At 39.4% G+C, this 16,816-nt stretch overlaps 2 protein-coding genes across 5 annotated transcripts in view; one reads left to right on the plus strand and one right to left on the minus strand.

The window, feature by feature from the left end:
* Window positions 1-190: 190 nt before the first annotated feature.
* On the minus strand, window positions 191-8,155 carry nherf4b (NHERF family PDZ scaffold protein 4b). 2 transcript variants are annotated; one of them, XM_030437211.1, is made up of 11 exons: window positions 8,066-8,155; window positions 4,867-4,894; window positions 4,199-4,263; window positions 3,903-4,108; window positions 3,603-3,807; window positions 3,363-3,499; window positions 1,906-2,110; window positions 1,619-1,815; window positions 1,246-1,455; window positions 936-1,151; window positions 191-843 (listed from the first exon to the last, which is right to left on the minus strand). In XM_030437211.1, exons 1-11 carry the CDS (start codon window positions 8,097-8,099, stop codon window positions 808-810), a joined length of 1,539 nt encoding a protein of 512 aa, XP_030293071.1. In that variant the 5' UTR covers window positions 8,100-8,155; the 3' UTR covers window positions 191-807. The 2 variants fall into 2 exon arrangements, with proteins under 2 accessions (XP_030293071.1, XP_030293072.1); XM_030437212.1 differs by lacking the exon at window positions 8,066-8,155 and adding an exon at window positions 5,121-5,172.
* A 4,883-nt stretch (window positions 8,156-13,038) lies between these two features.
* cltca (clathrin, heavy chain a (Hc)) overlaps window positions 13,039-16,816 on the plus strand; it is a 32,635-nt gene continuing 28,857 nt past the window's right edge. For all 3 annotated transcript variants that reach the window (XM_030437208.1, XM_030437209.1, XM_030437210.1), the window contains exon 1: window positions 13,039-13,363. In XM_030437208.1, the coding sequence (XP_030293068.1) occupies window positions 13,322-13,363 (42 nt within the window). In that variant the 5' untranslated portion in view covers window positions 13,039-13,321. The remainder of the gene's footprint in view (window positions 13,364-16,816) is intronic.

Raw genomic sequence — 16,816 nt, forward strand, 5'->3', positions numbered from 1 at the left:
GCATTTGATATATGCGTATTCCTCCAACAATGTAGCCTTACCGTTCAGATATCGAATTCAGTAGTTAATTTATGATGGCTTAAAAACAGCTAATGAACAAGCTACATTTTTGCCATATGGCCACGAGAGGGCGCAGTGAACCATCTAAAAAGAATTCACACTAGATAAAGATAATTCATAAAGACATTAATTCTGCTAAAACATTTATTGTAGTTTTATTATTTGTATAGCATGTTTTAGCCCATACAATTTTACAAGTTCAGTATGGCAAATGGTTGGTGAACAATCACACACATGGGTACGATCACATTATGTGTTATACAATAGAACAACGTTTTTTTTTTCACAACTACAATATTTGCTGTCAGTTCCATTTTCAATAAACATAAACTCTTCGCAAGGACAAACATTTTATATGTAATGTGTTGTACATAAAACACACATAACCCTCCACTCCCACCCAAAACAATACAATTAACACTTTTCATATCACCAGTTTCTTGTCCACACAGCCTGTATTCTGTATTCTATTTGATTGACATTGTGTGGCAATTAGATTAAATGCTCTACATTCTGAAAGTTTAATACTGAACCAAAAGACAATTTCATATCATACACAAATACACCTTACACCATTTATTTGTGGTTTGTACGAGTCACACTGTCACAGTTTCATTAAGCTTGTTGTATCTCTTATGGATTCCTCTGGGATCAGATTAAGTCAGTCTTGGCCAATGAAATGTTTTTCTACTTTTCTTCTTCAGTCAGTTTGAAGTCTCCTCAGTCGGCATATGCTGTCTTTGTCACTCACAAGCATGATATCTCAAAATTCTCATCCTCCTGCTGGGATGCGAACAAGGACAGATGGTCAAGATATTGGTAAATAGATGATGTAGAAGATGATATAAAAAAAGGTGTTTTTTTTGTTATTTTACCTCACTGTCAGTGTTATCTCTGGTAGGTGTGTCAGTCTTCTTCAGCTTGTTGTAGTCAGTCTTATCCATGACTTGTAAGGAAAGAAAATGTCCTCCGTCCTTCACAAGCATAATCACATCTTCCAGATATTTCTCCTCCACATTTTGTCCATTGACTTCCATCACCACATCACCCACGAGTAATCCTGCACTCTGGCCTGCACCTCCAAAAGCCACCTACAAGCAAAAAAGCAAAGTTTAGAGTCACATTTGACAGAAAAAATAGTATCCTGACCTGCGCTCTTGCTCTTGTTCTTTTTGCCTTTGATACCTGGCTGATGAAGGTCCCAGGAGTGTGTGGGACGCAGCCCAGGTTAAAGCCAAACCCCAAAGGGCCTTTTCGGAGAGAACAGTGTCTGGGTTTACAGGAGGCATCTCTTTCCTCTTGTGGTGATGGCTCTGCTGCAGCGGCTGGTGTGCTGCTCTCTTTTACTCTCTCATCAGCATCTTCCTCACAGAAGAGAAGGGGTGATAGACCCAACTGGAGAAAAAAATTAAAGAGAAAAACATTAACAATTACCCTGATCTAGATATGAATTATTTTTGGAAAAAAATGTCTTATCTTTTCAATCATTTTTCGCTGTACAGCAAGCGTCAGCCTCAACATTTGATTAAAAAAAATGTTCTGGTTAAGTGAGTCCCACCTTAGTGTAAAACTCCAGCCCCTGCAGAGTGATGGTGGTGAGGGAGACCTGCTGTCCACTTAGTCTCACTCTGTCCACAATCTCCTCATGCTTCAGTGACTCCACTGACTCTCCATTGACCTCGAGCAGCAGCTCTCCATCCTTCATACCTGCCTTCTCTGCTGGACTGCCACTGTGCATCTCACGCAGGACATGAACTAGTATGCAAACACAGAGAGATATTTAAATAAAAAACTAAAGTCGAGAAAGCATGTGTTGGATTTTTCATGTTCCCTGTGTTCTCTCACAGTTGAGTCCTGAGGGCGCCTTTTCCAGCCGAAGGAGGAAGCCGTAGCCGTCAGACCCACTGACCAGGTGGAGTTTCCGGGCTCTATAAGGTAGGTTATGTGGAACAGCGATGGTGGGCAGGATTGGGATTCTCTGTCGGATGTAGTTCTGCTCGCTCTCGCTGTCAGTTACTAGGATGGTGATGTGATTGCCACATTTCTTCATCTAAAGCAAAACATTATTTGTTACTGCCAGACAAATTTGGACATTATACATTAAATCTTATAATTGTAATCGATGAGTTTTTGTGTTCATTTTCCTCTAAAAGGTGCTATATGTTGGAAATTTTAATTGAAAACCAAAAAAAATGAACTACAATTATCAACAGGATGTGAAGAAATAAAAAGGTTTGACATCATGACATAGTTAGCATGCTTACCAGCTAGCCCTTGCAAATCCCTGTCAGAAGGTAATGTGTTAGCAGTGTAGCAATCCACCCCATGCTCCAAGATCACAGTCGAGGCCACCAGCTGCACGGCTAACAGTGTTTACTACTGCGCTGGCTACATTTTGCAGCACTAATGCTACCCCATTTCTTGTGGGTGTCAATTAGACAGGATGCCAATTTCTACATATATCACCTATAAATTATTGTTTTATCTCACTTTTTTGACAGTTCTTGGTTACATGTATTCTTAGAAACAACATTTACAGGCCATCTAAGTTTAAAGGAAGAGTTCACTCAAAAATGAAAATTCTGTTCTCATCAACTCACCCCCTTTCCAATGGTAAGTTAGGTGTTGCATAATAAGTTGCATAATCCACAAACCACTATTGAGCTTCACAGTAAAACAGTGTTGCAGCAATCTTTTAAACAACTGAAGTAGATGGGGGCTTGTTTTAAAATGTAAAAAAAACACACACACAGAAAAAATAACATAAAATGAAGCTGGTCCAGCGTAATCCAAGTCTTAAGAAGCTGTGGTCATCCAAAATTGATTATGATTGATTATGTACACCCATAACACACTGTCAAGCTTGTTCCCCCAATTCAGACGGAGTGCAAGCTAACTCTTTTAGCTTAGCAGCTACGGTGAGTATTTCAGTTTTAAAACGGAAAGTAATGTCTTTTCAAATCAATTTGGGATCTTGGGGCTTCTGGAGACTTGGATTATGCCAGACGAGCAGTATGGATCCATTTTATGTGGGGGTTTTTTTGTGTTTAAAACAAGTCCCCATCTTCTTCAGTTGTTTTGGATAGTTGTTTTGCTGTGGAATGCCAGAAACGTTTTGTGGACTAAAACACTTTACCTGAATTTCTGTCATCATCAAAGTGAGTAAATGGTGCCTGAGTTTTCATTTTTGGGTGAACTGTTCTTTTAATAACCAGTTTTGGAGTGAATGACAGTAACCCAGTACAGCAAAAGAGGGGCTTTACCTTTTTTGATGCTGATTAGGAAAAGGGCCTGACACATACCATCCTGCTGAGAGCAGAGTGTGTCAGGTCAGACACTGTGGCTCCGTCCATCCACACCAGGCGATCTCCCTTACACACCCCCGCCTTTTCAGCTGCCCCTCCTGCAGCCAGGTTCACAGAGAAGCGACCTTTCTCTCCTACAGAGCAGAAACAGGAGGAGCGACTGCATGACACTGCACAGATTTCTGATGGACATCTAATCTGGGACCTTGAACCTGTGATTACCAGCAGAAATGTTACCTTCCACGGGTGTGAAGTTGATGCCTAGACCTGAGACCGGATCCCTGGTGATGTGGCAGAATCTGGGTGGTTTGCAGCCCTCGCCCTTCTGCGCTCTGGTGAGATCGCGGAGGTCTTGACCTCTGGACAGAGCCCGCTCATACTCCTCCCCATTCAGCACTAACAAACATAGCTGGTGTCCACTTAGCTTCATCTTCCTCGCCACCTGAGTCATAAAAACGGAATCACAGTCACCACTTAGCATTCTGTTACCTTTGTAGAGGTTTCTGTGAGTTTAATAATGTGGTGAGCTCATCTTACCTCAGGGTGAGGAACATCATCAACATAGCAGTAGTTGACCTCCAGAAGCCTGTCTCCATCTTGAAGGCCACTGCGGCTCGCCACCCCTCCTGAAACCACATTTCTGATGATGTGACCCTGGCGTCCTTTCTCCACCCGCAGATGGAAGCCGTAGGACTCCCCCTCCTCTCGTTTGAGAACACACAGACGTGGGCTGGGTGATGACACTGAGTCGGAAGAGACAGAAAAGTCATACCGTCCCTGAACAGAGTTTCCCTATCGTCTGATTCATCCAAGATAAGTTGTATGCAAGATACCTGCATCGTCTGTGATGACCATCACTGGGTTGTCTATGCCCTCTTTTGGATTGAATTTAAATTTCCTGAAAAGGCAGAGACGAGAGATATCTTATTTATCTTATATATATATCTTATATAAGATATATAAGTTTTACTTATAAGCTATGAGAAACAAAAGCAACATTTTCCATTTGTTATGACCCTCTAAACTTAAACTTAATGTTTCAGCAGATAAATATTTATTTTTTAAAAATGCCCCATTTCTTTTTCAGTATATTCAATGAAAGCTATCTATCAATTGCATCGATTACAATTACATTTAATTTTTTAGTGCCGATTACCCTCGCCTTCCCCCTTATTATCGACACATTAACAGTATTTATGTGCACATTTGGCCTTATCTCGGACCCAAAGTCTTCAAGATTGCTACGTTCCAAAAGTCAACATTCCCAGCTGAGTCAATCACAGTTTTATATTCATGCTGTACATACTATATACTAATGGGATATGATTCTGGGCTGCTATAAATGCTACAGTCTGAATGCCCAACTCTATGCTGTGCCCGATCATCTTAACATTATTTTTATAAGCAGTAGCAGTACAGTGAACAAATGATAAAATGTATGAATGAATAAATATACATAAATGAATATTGGTGTAAACAATAAGATGGAGAGCAGACTTACTCTGTCAACCCTATGATTTCCACCAAACCTTGAAAAACACAAATCGTATCAATTTAATTGCTTTAACAGCATCAAGTTCAGGCACTGAAATTCAATATTCACACATTTCCATACATACATACCAACATATATGATATACTTCCTGCACTCATTTTATATCACCATCGGTACCATACACTCCAGATTAAAATTGTCAACATAGCAACAGAAGTCAGACCTGATCGTTGATTTTAAGTATATTAATTTGAACTTACAGCTCTGTGAACGTCTCTGTGCGTCTGTCTACTCAACAGTAAGATCCTTGGATGACATGTGCTGACTTTAACTATCAGCTGAGGTACCATAAAACAGGGTTTGACTTTGGGCATTATGTGATTATCTTTAGTCTTTGTCCTCTCTAAAAGGGGAGGGAATTATAGAACATTGAAGTTGCAGATGTCGAGTAAATATGTGACAGATAAAGAGTCAAAAGTTGGCAGGAGGACCTGGCAGTCAGTCGATCAGCGTTTTTATATAAATCAATACTTGCTGTGTAAGTGGATTATTGGATCAGAAGAACTGAGATAGTGATAGTGCCAAATACACTAAAATCTAAACAAATCTTCAAATCTTCAAATAGAAAACATATGGAAAAGATCAGCCATCATTCTCTGAACAAGTTTCAGTGAAGGGCACCAACAATGTAAGAATTGTTTGACAATAATTCCATGACACCTCATTGGTTTAAAAAATATTCCTCTTACATATAGGGCATGACTGAATCCTCGATGTAACAAGTTTTTAATTCGTTGTTACCCATTCTTATTTAGTTTCCAAGTTGGTATCCGGTTTGGGCCCTGTCCTTTTCACCATTTATATAAAAAAGGTTGTCTTGTCAGCGTCTGAGTGTAAAATTCATGTTTAGACAGATGATACGGTTTGATACTGTGTGCTCACTCTGTATAATTATCCATAGAGAAATTGGCAGCTGTAGTCAGAAATGACATCTCTCCTTTAATGCACTGCAAAATGAATGTATTAATAGTATATGATTGTAGTATTTAAAAATGAAATCAAACAAAGTCAATGCTACTCTACAGATGCAAAGATATAAATTAGAGTAATGCACATACAGTAATTCACACTGACTGCTATAATATTGTAAAGGTCACACAATACAAATATTTTGCCATCCGGCCATCCAAGGAGCCTTTTGTGGCTCTAGAGGAAGACACATGTAATCTGACATATTGTCTCCAGTGCTATTAAGTGGCTAAGATGACTTGTGGGTAATGTAGTCACCAGGATTTAGAAAAGCAAAAATAATTTGGTTTTAAACCGTTCATAATAAGGCCAACGGTGTTACTGGAGTACAACGCTAGACCACTGGATTGCTTTTCAAAACCTGCCAACTTCACTATCCACAATGCAACTTGAGTGACATCCCTGCGATTTATGAGATGACTTGCCACTTTTCTCTGGGGCCACAAAGGCTTTAGCTATACTACTTTATTCACATATACAGTAGTGCTCCCCAAGACCTGTAAACACGCTTTAATGTGTAAAATTGGGCAGAGTGACCCTTTGATGAAAAAGTGTGTGACGGAAGCCGATTTCCTCTCTGATCTGGATTATTAGGGCATCAAATGCTGCTGCCCCCACTCACCGGCTGCTTGACAACACTTTTCAAACTCTGGTGTATTACACTCACCACTGCTATCCACAGCATAAAGGTGGTCGGCCTTCGCTGTCTGAAAGAAGTGATAACTACTAGCACTACTGGCAAACTACAAAGGCCTTGCTGGTGAATTGCCATGACTCATCCTTGCTCCTCCTTGCCTGTGCTTAGCCTGCAACAGTGGTTGGCTGATGACCCAGCCTTGAACCAGAAATGATCCAGCAAAAAACCTGCCTTTTGCTGTGAGTGGTCTCATGAAAACCGAAAGATTTGCAAAGAATCAAAACACCTCTATCCCTTGGTGCCTTGCGATATTTATTTACCAGGCACGTGACTCGAGTCTTTGGTACAAGTCTCAAGCACGTTCCAAGTCAGTTTGTCATGGGAAAGTCAAGTCACGGGTTGTGTCAAGTCGAGAAATTTGTTAAGGTAAATCGATTTAAAATGTATTAAATGCATTTGTCAATTTTAATTTGATCTTATTCACTCCTTAATTCCTTCTCAAAAAAGATTACCTCTCCGTCACTTTTAAACAGTGAAATAATGACAGCCAGGCTAAAGCAAAACTAAACTGAAAGAATATCAAATGACTAGGGTAAAGTAATTTGAGTCATCTTGAATCGGCTTGAGTCCATGTCATAATGACCTCGAATTCAGATCCCTGTAATAACCCTGTCTGTCCTTGTTATTTTTGTTTTAGTTATTCTACAAGGACATTAACAGGGCTTTGCTGTAAAAGAGCGTATGTATGCTCGGCCAACCTCACCTAAAGGTGCAGTAAAACTAAACTCAATGTAAATTTGCTCATGGGTAATTTGCATCTCCCCATAGTGGCCACTGGGAGCAATGAAATCAACTAAACTGTCCCTGTCCTCTGCACTGTTTATCTGTTTGGCTCATCATGTCAGTGACACTGAGTCCTTGTTTCTCAGACACAATTTGAAAAAAGAAACAAAGTGTTATACTAATGTAACACATTTAGTAATGCTCTGCTCCCCTATAAAGTCCATCTCTGACATCACATCTACATGGCCAAGTAGCCCCTCTCCTGAATAGCTCATACCACAGGCACTTCGGTACAGCTAATGGGTCACTGTTTGCTTTTCCCCACCGTAAACCTTCTTTTCAATGTTCTAGGGCATAGTGGTCCTCTATTTGCACTCACAGACCAGCATGCTGAAGCTTAACCAGGTCTGTAAAATAGTGACAATTGGCCTGGGAAAGTCAAGAATGATGATCACAATTAGATTTCTTTATTCAATCTTGATAGCACTATCCACACAGATGTAGCGAATTTGTTCGACAAGTCAAGTGTTCTATCTGAAAGCCATCCAAATCCAAATTTGATCCTGAATGCAGCACAGTAGGACTCAAAAATGGCAAAGGAATGAAAAATACAGCAAGAGTTGGAAATATTGTTTAAAAACGTGGAAATACAATCGAATATACAGACCAAAAGGACAATGAGTGATGTCAGCTCTTGTAAGATAATTGGAAAACAAAGATTAAGACGCTTCAAAAAGTTTGAATTGAGTGTATTACCTGTACTCGATCTCATGCTGTGTCTCTTTCCCATCAGGCCAGCAGTCTACCTCATGGACGGCTGATGTGAATGTGGGAGTACTATATGCCCAAACATCTATTCCGACCACACGGAGACTCCTCCCTTTGAGGGATGCCAGGCTTAATGTTTAATCTGTGTGTGAAATTTTAAGCACACATGCCTACAGTATATCTGCTTTGCATTGTCAGTGAACTGATAGTACCAAACACCGCAAGACCGTTTCCTATTGTTCTTGTCTCAATGAGTGACTTTCATCTTATTCTCGAGAAGAACTTGTGCTTGCTTCCATGAGAATCACGTCATAGACTGACTGTCGGTGCCAAGGCCAAAGCTCGCTGACAAGTTACACAAACAGACCAACATTCCCAATAAAGCAACAGAGTTGTGATTTATAGTTCAGCTGGTGTGGCAGCAAGAGGAGTTGTGCTGATGATTAGTTTAAGAACTGATAGGCTGGAAATACAGAGAAGAGGAGGATAAAGGAGGCTGATGGCAAATCAAAACATTACCGCTGGTCATATCTATTTCGCTTGAAGGATTCCAGGAAGCTATGCAACACTAACAGATATAGTATTAGACATAGGAGCTTATCTACTGGGTCCATGTTTTTGTCATTTCACCATTTTAGTCTTCCATTTATTTTGTTTTTGTTTGGCTTGATTGCTCGTGATGCCTCTCTGTCAGCATTCAACAGTCAGCACTAATTTTTCTCTAGATTAAATGTTAGGAGATATGAAAGTTACAGGAAAGTAATGTCTTTCAGCATTTTAATGTGAAATTTCATCAATACAGGACTCAAGGATTCAGTTTCGACTGACATTCCTGGTAAAAAAAAAAAAAAAACAACATTCAATTTACATGCAAATTGGGAAATATGCTCCAGATTTCTGCAGTTGTTTATGAATGATTTCTGACCAATAGCAAGTTATAACGAACCAAAACCATAGACTACACACACAAACTTGGCATGACCTGTCACCTACTTCTGTATCTCCTATGAACTTAGGTAGCAACAGCATGTTCATGTCTGTTTGAACAACAAGATTGGGAGAGATTATACTTTTGATACAATTATTCTTAAAAGCACACTTTAGGGTTTATCTGATCAGTTTCCAGTCGAACAAGAGACACTCAAACTAACTAAAAACTGTATTAAATCAGCAATGTCTAATTGAGGGCTCAGTCCACTAGATGGCAACAAAATCCTAACATGTCCACGCTGACAACTCGTTAACCATTTTCATTGAAATTGCATTTAAGTTCAATTTAAAATGCATGGGAAATTGTGTCTTTTGCTACTTGATCACATTACAAGTGTTAATTTCTGGAGAAAACAGGTTTGACATCCACACTGTGGGTTTTGTATACTGTCAGGGCCACTGATTCAAAGGTATGTTAAACCAAAAACAGTGCAAAAACAGAAGCAGGTCCCAACTTTGAGCAGTTCACCATTCAGATCGTACATCAAAATGATTTGACTTCATAGCGTTGGTACTTGTTACCAAAAACAAACTACTCCTCCTGTTGCCTGCGAGGTGCAAAGGCCCACTCAGTCAATTAGTAACTTCACCTCCACTGCTGTTCAAAGGTTACGCCACAATATAATTTGTAGAAATGAAATGAAAATACGGTGACTCAAGGTGATTTGTGCAAGCATGTGTGTCAGAGTTCAGCTTAGCACAAAGACGTTCAATGAAAGAGGGAACTGAATGAACTTAAATCTGCTGAATGACGGACAAGAAGAGCGAGGATTAACGGACAGTGGATGCGTAATCAGCATGTTTGTGTGATGGCATTCCTCTAACCTCAGCCTCCTTAAGTGGAGCAATGAGAATGATAGAGAGAGGAGAGGGAGAGAGAGAGAGAGAGAGAGAGAGAGAGAGAGAGAGAGAACAGGAGAGCCAATAGGAGGCCTTCTATGGGACTTTTCAACCCTGGGTCTGGATCCAAGTGTCAGTCCGCTCAGTCATCCCTGATGGGATCCTCCCAGCCACAGGAAGACACAGAGCTCCCATCTGTGCCTATATCCTTGCCAAAGCACTGGAGTGTACTAACGGTCATAAATCTGTAAAAAGAGAGAGATTTACCTGTTTGTAAGCATGAGCTCACGTGCTACACATATCACAAGTTCAAGCATGCTTGCTCTTCTGTGGACCTCACTCGACTCGTTGATAACCTATTGGAGACGTGATACATTAAATAGTGATGGGGGCTTCTTGTTAGAGGATCTATAAGAAAAGACAAGGGCAAATGCTGCAGAACTACCGGCTATGCCCTTCGTCTTACATGGAGCCCGAGGCTACATTCAGCCTCAGCAGGCTTGTGTGACATCCTCGCAGATAGTCCAAAGGCCACTCTTTAATCGTGACACACATGGCTTCTCTGTTTGTGTCTGAGTCTTATGTGTCCTCAGCCTGGGAACCCATGGCAACAGCAGCGTGAATGGTCTATTCAGGACGGCCTCCACTGCACCCTCTGCCTCTGAAACTATAGATCAGCAAACCAGTTGCAGAGTTAGTTTGGTCCAGGTGTGCTGGACTTGGTCCCTAATCTATTTAATCTCATTAAAGAATAAATAAATAGGGAACCTAATTTTTATGCTCCATGCAATACTCTGTCTTCTAAGTAGAGAATGCTCACTGCTAAAAATAATTCACTAATGCTGGTGACGGTCAAATAATTATTTGTGTTTCATTCAGGATTCCGTGCCCAAAAATGTTCAGAATACAAAATCTAGATATTGAATTTAGAAGGTATATTCATACATGTCGTGGTAAGAACAGATGTTTGTTTTACAGTGGTGAGGCCTTTTAGATGTTGCACTTCTATATTTGTATGGATTTGGCTTAGATTTGCTAGGGAAATAAAAACATTAGGGGCAAGCTAGATTTTTTTTAATATATGGATGCAGTGATGCAAGTTTTAGATGCATGAACACTTCCACTTAATATTTAATTGTGAAATGTTTCAGTTGGGGTTGTTTTTACATGCTTTTTTTTTTTTTTTTGCTTTGGCCAGAGGATCATCCTGGATGTATCCCAATCCAGATGTTGTCTGGTATGACTCCTCTGTGGCTCTTGGGACAATTCATTATTATGAAACCACAGAAAAGTAACAACATCTACATTTAGGGCATATAGCAGACGTTCTTACCCAAAGCAACTTACAGTGATTCATACATAATTCATACAATGGTGGCGGGGGCTGCCATGCAGTGTGCTGACCAGCACATCAGGAGCAGTTTGGGATTGAGTATCTTGCCAAAAGACACTTCAACATGCAGACCAGGGGAATTGAACCAGTGGCCTTCTGATAACAAGACACTAGCTCAACTCCTGAGCCACAGCTGCCCATCCAAAAGAAGTAATTTCTAGCCCAGTTAAATAACATTTTATTGATGTTTTTGAAAATAATTAGATTTTTTGGGCTGTGAATGAAACTGCAATGATTGTATTTGTTCATGTCATTTAGTCTTAAGAACTTAACTGAAATGTCAGCCCTGCTTAGAGTAGATTTTTGGCACTAATTTGGTTGTTTCATTTGACTCCCATCTCAATATCTAGACTATATGGATTTAAAGGGTAACTTCACCTATTTTACACATTAAAGTATCTTTACATGTCTTGGGGGCTACAAATGCATCCTTGAAAAAGAATAGAAGAAAAAGAATAATGCATGGAATAAAAAAGGCGATATCTGTGGTTTTGCTGTATCGACTTTGATCCTTTGTTTTTTAACTGTACGGTATCACTATATAATGTATTATATTACATTACATTACATTCTATCACACTATGTTATATACTTTTATGATGTTCTTGCAGGAAAAAGTGTGGGGATGTTACTTAATTTCCCAGACATTATGATGTGTGACAAATACTATGTGCTAATTTTCCTGTGACCACTCTTTCCTTCAGAAGCCATAATTGCTAACTCAGCAGAATGACAACTCCGCTCAAGAGTCAGCTTATTTGAGGAACGACTTTCCCAGAATTCAGTTTTACATTGAGCAATAAGGTAACAGCTGCCACCAGAAATTGTGGATGTAAAAAAGGGAAATGATCACTTGGTGCACACTCCACCCGAAAGATCTTGCATGATTCTGACCAAAACACACACATTCTCCTGACAAAACTTCATGAAGATGTCACTATTTTATAACCAATGATTTTAATTCTTAAGCCATGAACAGAGACTTAGTTATTTTATTTTAATATATATTTATGTTTCAGGTTCACATCATCATACTGCTGCTTGCAAGCTTTAGTTAGATTTATAGTTGGTGCAGAAAAGCAATGTTAGTATGAAGCTGTCTGCTTATCTACATGTAATGACAGCATATATAATGACACACATGCTGCATGCACCTGTTTATGTATGTATAAAGGTGTTTCATTGACATCTTGACAGTGAGTCATCAGCGCAGATGAAAGTTAATTCCTTTAGAATAAATTGTGGATATGTACCAGAAATGTCTTACAAAAGGCAAATAAATCACGGTGATTTATGATCACATCACAACAAATTTCTCCGTCAGAGGGATTTCTGACATGATCAACAGTGAATGTGAAGCATACTGACTGGAAGCACATGAAATATAATTCTGTTGAGAAGAGGGTTTCTGAGTTCAAGAAAAAGTTGAATTTCTGGCTTGAGCTCAGTGTGTTCTGATTGGCTGAGAGGAACAAGTGTACAACACGTAGGACTGACGTTAATTCACAAAGACGAATGATGTGGCAAAAATCAAAGGGCGAATAGAAAGAAGTAGTTCTCCCATTTTACATTTCTCACCGTATATTTCTATGTTGGAGTCTTGTGACGCTATTTTTAATTTCAAAGTGAATATTAAACACTGTAAATTTACGAGTTACACTGTAATAATATACGCCATAACGCACTTTTTAGAAAGTGTGACTGCGTATCCATCCGCCTTATTGAGTGCACTTCCATTTCCGGGATGTTTTCTCTGCTGACCAACCTCCACCGCCATTGCAGGTCCAGGGAGTCGGTGTAGTGGCAGTCAGTTGTTAGCCAGGGGAAGCCCGCAAGTAAACAGTTTCGGGACGAATAAAAAACGTACCATCACACCGACAGTACGTTTAACAGAAGGCTTAGAATTACTTGATTTAGACTTTAGAATAGAGGCTCCCTGGCTGTCCGGCTAGGATCTGAGAGAAGAAGCCTTAGTTTGTTAGCATTAGTAGAAACCGGAGGAGAGTGAGAGAGGAACCGCCATGGCTCAGATCCTGCCTATTCGCTTTCAGGAGCACCTGCAGGTATGTGGATGAATGAATGGTTAAATTGTTAGGCAAAGTTTCTCCATTAGTCGCAGCCGCCACGAGATTCTTATTTGCCCCAGAGACTTTTCAAACACAAGTTAAGGATTGCTAACAAGCTAAGTTAGCTTTTTGCGAGCTATGCTAACTAGCCCGACAGGGTGGATGACGTTTATCTTAGTTAGCATTTAGCCTCCTTGCTAACACTTGACTAGCCACCCTTGTTCATGTTATTAATTACAAAAGTCTTCAACACGGAGACAGAAGGTACATACCTATTGCTATTAAGTCGCCAGAAGACACGTTGTGTTAACATAATAATTTCTTGTGTTATATCGACCATGAACACATTCTCAGAAAAAGTACTCGTTTCCTCGTAGAGACGTTACTCACTGCTCTAGTACAGATGGTCACTGTCAATCCTGCGATAAGGATGATTGGTAAAATAACTCTAAATCTAATTCTTCATTCATTATCTCCGCAACTTGCGTGTGCTGACATGGTTGAATTGAATCCTTTGCACTTGTCGGCTTAAAATTATGTGACAGCCAAATACAAAGTGGAAATGGTTTAACTTTTACATTTAAAGATATTGACATGCTATCAAATATGCATCTTCATGTAATTAACATTGAAAGTGAGTACCCGACCTCAGGACGATATCACGTTGCCTGGTTGTAGAAATGGTCATGTGGTGTGCTGCTGGCTTGATAGCTGTCCAGCTTCTCATGTTGAATGACTTTGTCAAAGTTGGCTAAAAGGCAAACATTCGCTAAGAATGACTTCTGTTTCATTCTTCTCCTGTTATCTGTAAGGAATGCTCCCACTTTGATCTGGCGGTAATACAGCTGATATTACACATTTTTGGACTACTAGACAAACAGGTGTTTTCCTTGATTGTGCAGCCCAGTCTATTATCTGGACTGTGTTGGCTTCTTGGTTTAAAGGCCACACCTTTACTATAACCCCAATTAAACTGCCAGTTGGTCAGGTTGAGGAAGTAGAATGAGTCACAGCTCCCAAGCATATGGGTTCAGTCTGGGGTGCTGACTGTCAAGATGTAATGAATAAATGATAGCGACTTTTGGTGTTTCAACCAGGCTTCAAACGAGAAATGTGATCCGTATACCTCTCAGGTTCAAGAAACCATTGGTTTATTAAGTCTTTGTATTTGTTTTCTAACCTGGTTTGAACACAGAAAGCTTTGGGCCTTGCAGCTTTGAGACTGGTGACTTTGGACCTGGACAATTTAGTAGTGTTCCAGGCTGATCCTGTGGTTTTTCTGGTATTTCTTAATTTTAAGAGGCATTCTGCTCAGCACTCAGTAATGATAACAGTGCTTCAACAATGATCCCTAAAGAGAGGTCAGAGGTCAGGGTCAGTACTATTGGAGTTAAAAGTGAGTTTTAGTATCATTTTAACAGAGTGAATGGACCCAGGCCTTGTGGTCTTACTATGTCTTCTAGGTACTGCAAAACTTTTAATCTGACACATCTCATGAGAATAGCAAGCTTGAGTAATGTCTTGCCAAAAGCAGGTGGATGCTGTCCTCAGATTTAGCCACTTTTTTGTAATTTCTCTTTGCTGTTCATGATGCTAAAACAAGATATGTGTAAGAATTCCTCAAAAACTTCACCAGGGTCACTGTGCAGCTCAGCACTCTTTGTAATTGCCGTACTTTATGTGAATATAGCTGTTGATGAGTTAATATGTAGGCCTATCACAAAAGATTGTGAGAGACTGAGTTTCACAAAGCTATGCAAAGGTCTTTTGTTCATACAGCTACATTGAAATTATTATGGATGGAATTTTGAGTCCTTTGTTAAGTCCTTTTGATTACGGGAGTGGTAGTGAAAAGAGAGCAATACAGAACTGTTGAAATACTGTGGGAACTTTGCATTTAAATTGAACTAATATTTTATCTCTACCTCTTTAGTGAAATTACACTAGTTTCAATTTCAATTGTAATCATATTTCATTCAAGAATCCAGTATAGTTACTTGTTGTCATTTATACTTGTTTATAGTAATAATAATACAATAATTTGTTGCAGTTTATTTGAGTTACTTACTATGCGCAGAGTTATCCGTGATACGAACAGTCAGACTGTGACTGAAGTGTGCTTTCCCTGATTTGTGTCATTGGAACAGCACAAGGTCATTTCATGTGACTAATCAACTCACAAGGGACCTCCAGCACCTATCACTAATGCATGACCTGCATATGCTGTTTCATGCATGTTTCACAGAATATATTGCTTGAGCAGATGATGCAGAATATTAGAGCTGGATGATATGACCTAAAATCTGTATCGGAATAAATTTTTCAATCACAATTAATGTCAGTAATCACAAATGTGGTTTTGGGGTGTTGCCTTATTTCTGATCAGTTTGGCCTGAGGATTCTGTCCATTCATCTTTTAGGCTGTCAGTCAAGTGATAACCTGCTTTAGATGCTGGTATGGCTCCTCGCAGGAGGAAAGTTTTCCAAGCTTGTGGGTACAGTAGAGTCACAGGATCCTGGAGAGGCCAACTTGACATCAGCCCATGATCCTTCTTTGGTGCTGTCATGATTTTTCACTCAGCTGTTAAAGCATACCTGCTCAGAAAAGCTGCATTAGACACTGCAGTGTTTTTATTTTTAGCCATACTGTTTACTTTACTAATTGTACTGTAAGTTTGAGCTGCTTGACTATAGTGATATCAAGATGTCAACATGTCCACATTACATTTCCAATGTACATAAAAGGTGTTATGTATTTTATAAACTCAAGCTTCAACCAATACAAACTTTAAGATTCTTTCAGAGAACCATCATCAGCATTACTTTAAGATATGCTAAGATTACTATGATAAATTCTTATCAATGGACTTGTCATTTTACAGATTTTGTAAGCCTCAGTGTGTTTTTGGGGTAATTAGAGGTGACATTAATGTGTGTCAAGACTAGTTTAAAAAAACTCAGAACTTCTAAATTATACAAAAGTTATAGTCTAAGTAGTTGTCTTGAGAATTGGAAGACTTAATTTGAAGCTGAAAGTTTAGTTGAACTGTAGTAATATTGTGACAAAATTTCATATCAAGGTATTATACTTCACAATCTGTTGCCACATTGCAACTTAATACAGTACATGGTCAATACAGTGTGCTGAATTTAAAATAATGCCAGTTAGTAATTTGTTGCATCCTAATTTTCTTCAAAATAAAGCTTATATGCATGATTCTTACATTTTCCACATAATATTGATATTTCTGGGCCCAGTGTAGGGAGTTAATACAAAGAACCAGATGTAGACTGACTATAGCAGCATAAAAGTAACAATTTGAGTTGGACTCTCTGTCTTCCTCCCTCCCCCTCAAACTTTGCAATTGTGTGTCTTCTGTCATCCGGTCAACTTGCATAGCTGGCAATTTTATATATCATCCATTTATATAGTGTAGTGTAGACTCTAGT

This window comes from Sparus aurata, chromosome 13 (genome assembly GCF_900880675.1).
Source record: "Sparus aurata chromosome 13, fSpaAur1.1, whole genome shotgun sequence".
Classification (NCBI taxonomy): Eukaryota; Metazoa; Chordata; class Actinopteri; order Spariformes; family Sparidae; genus Sparus; species Sparus aurata.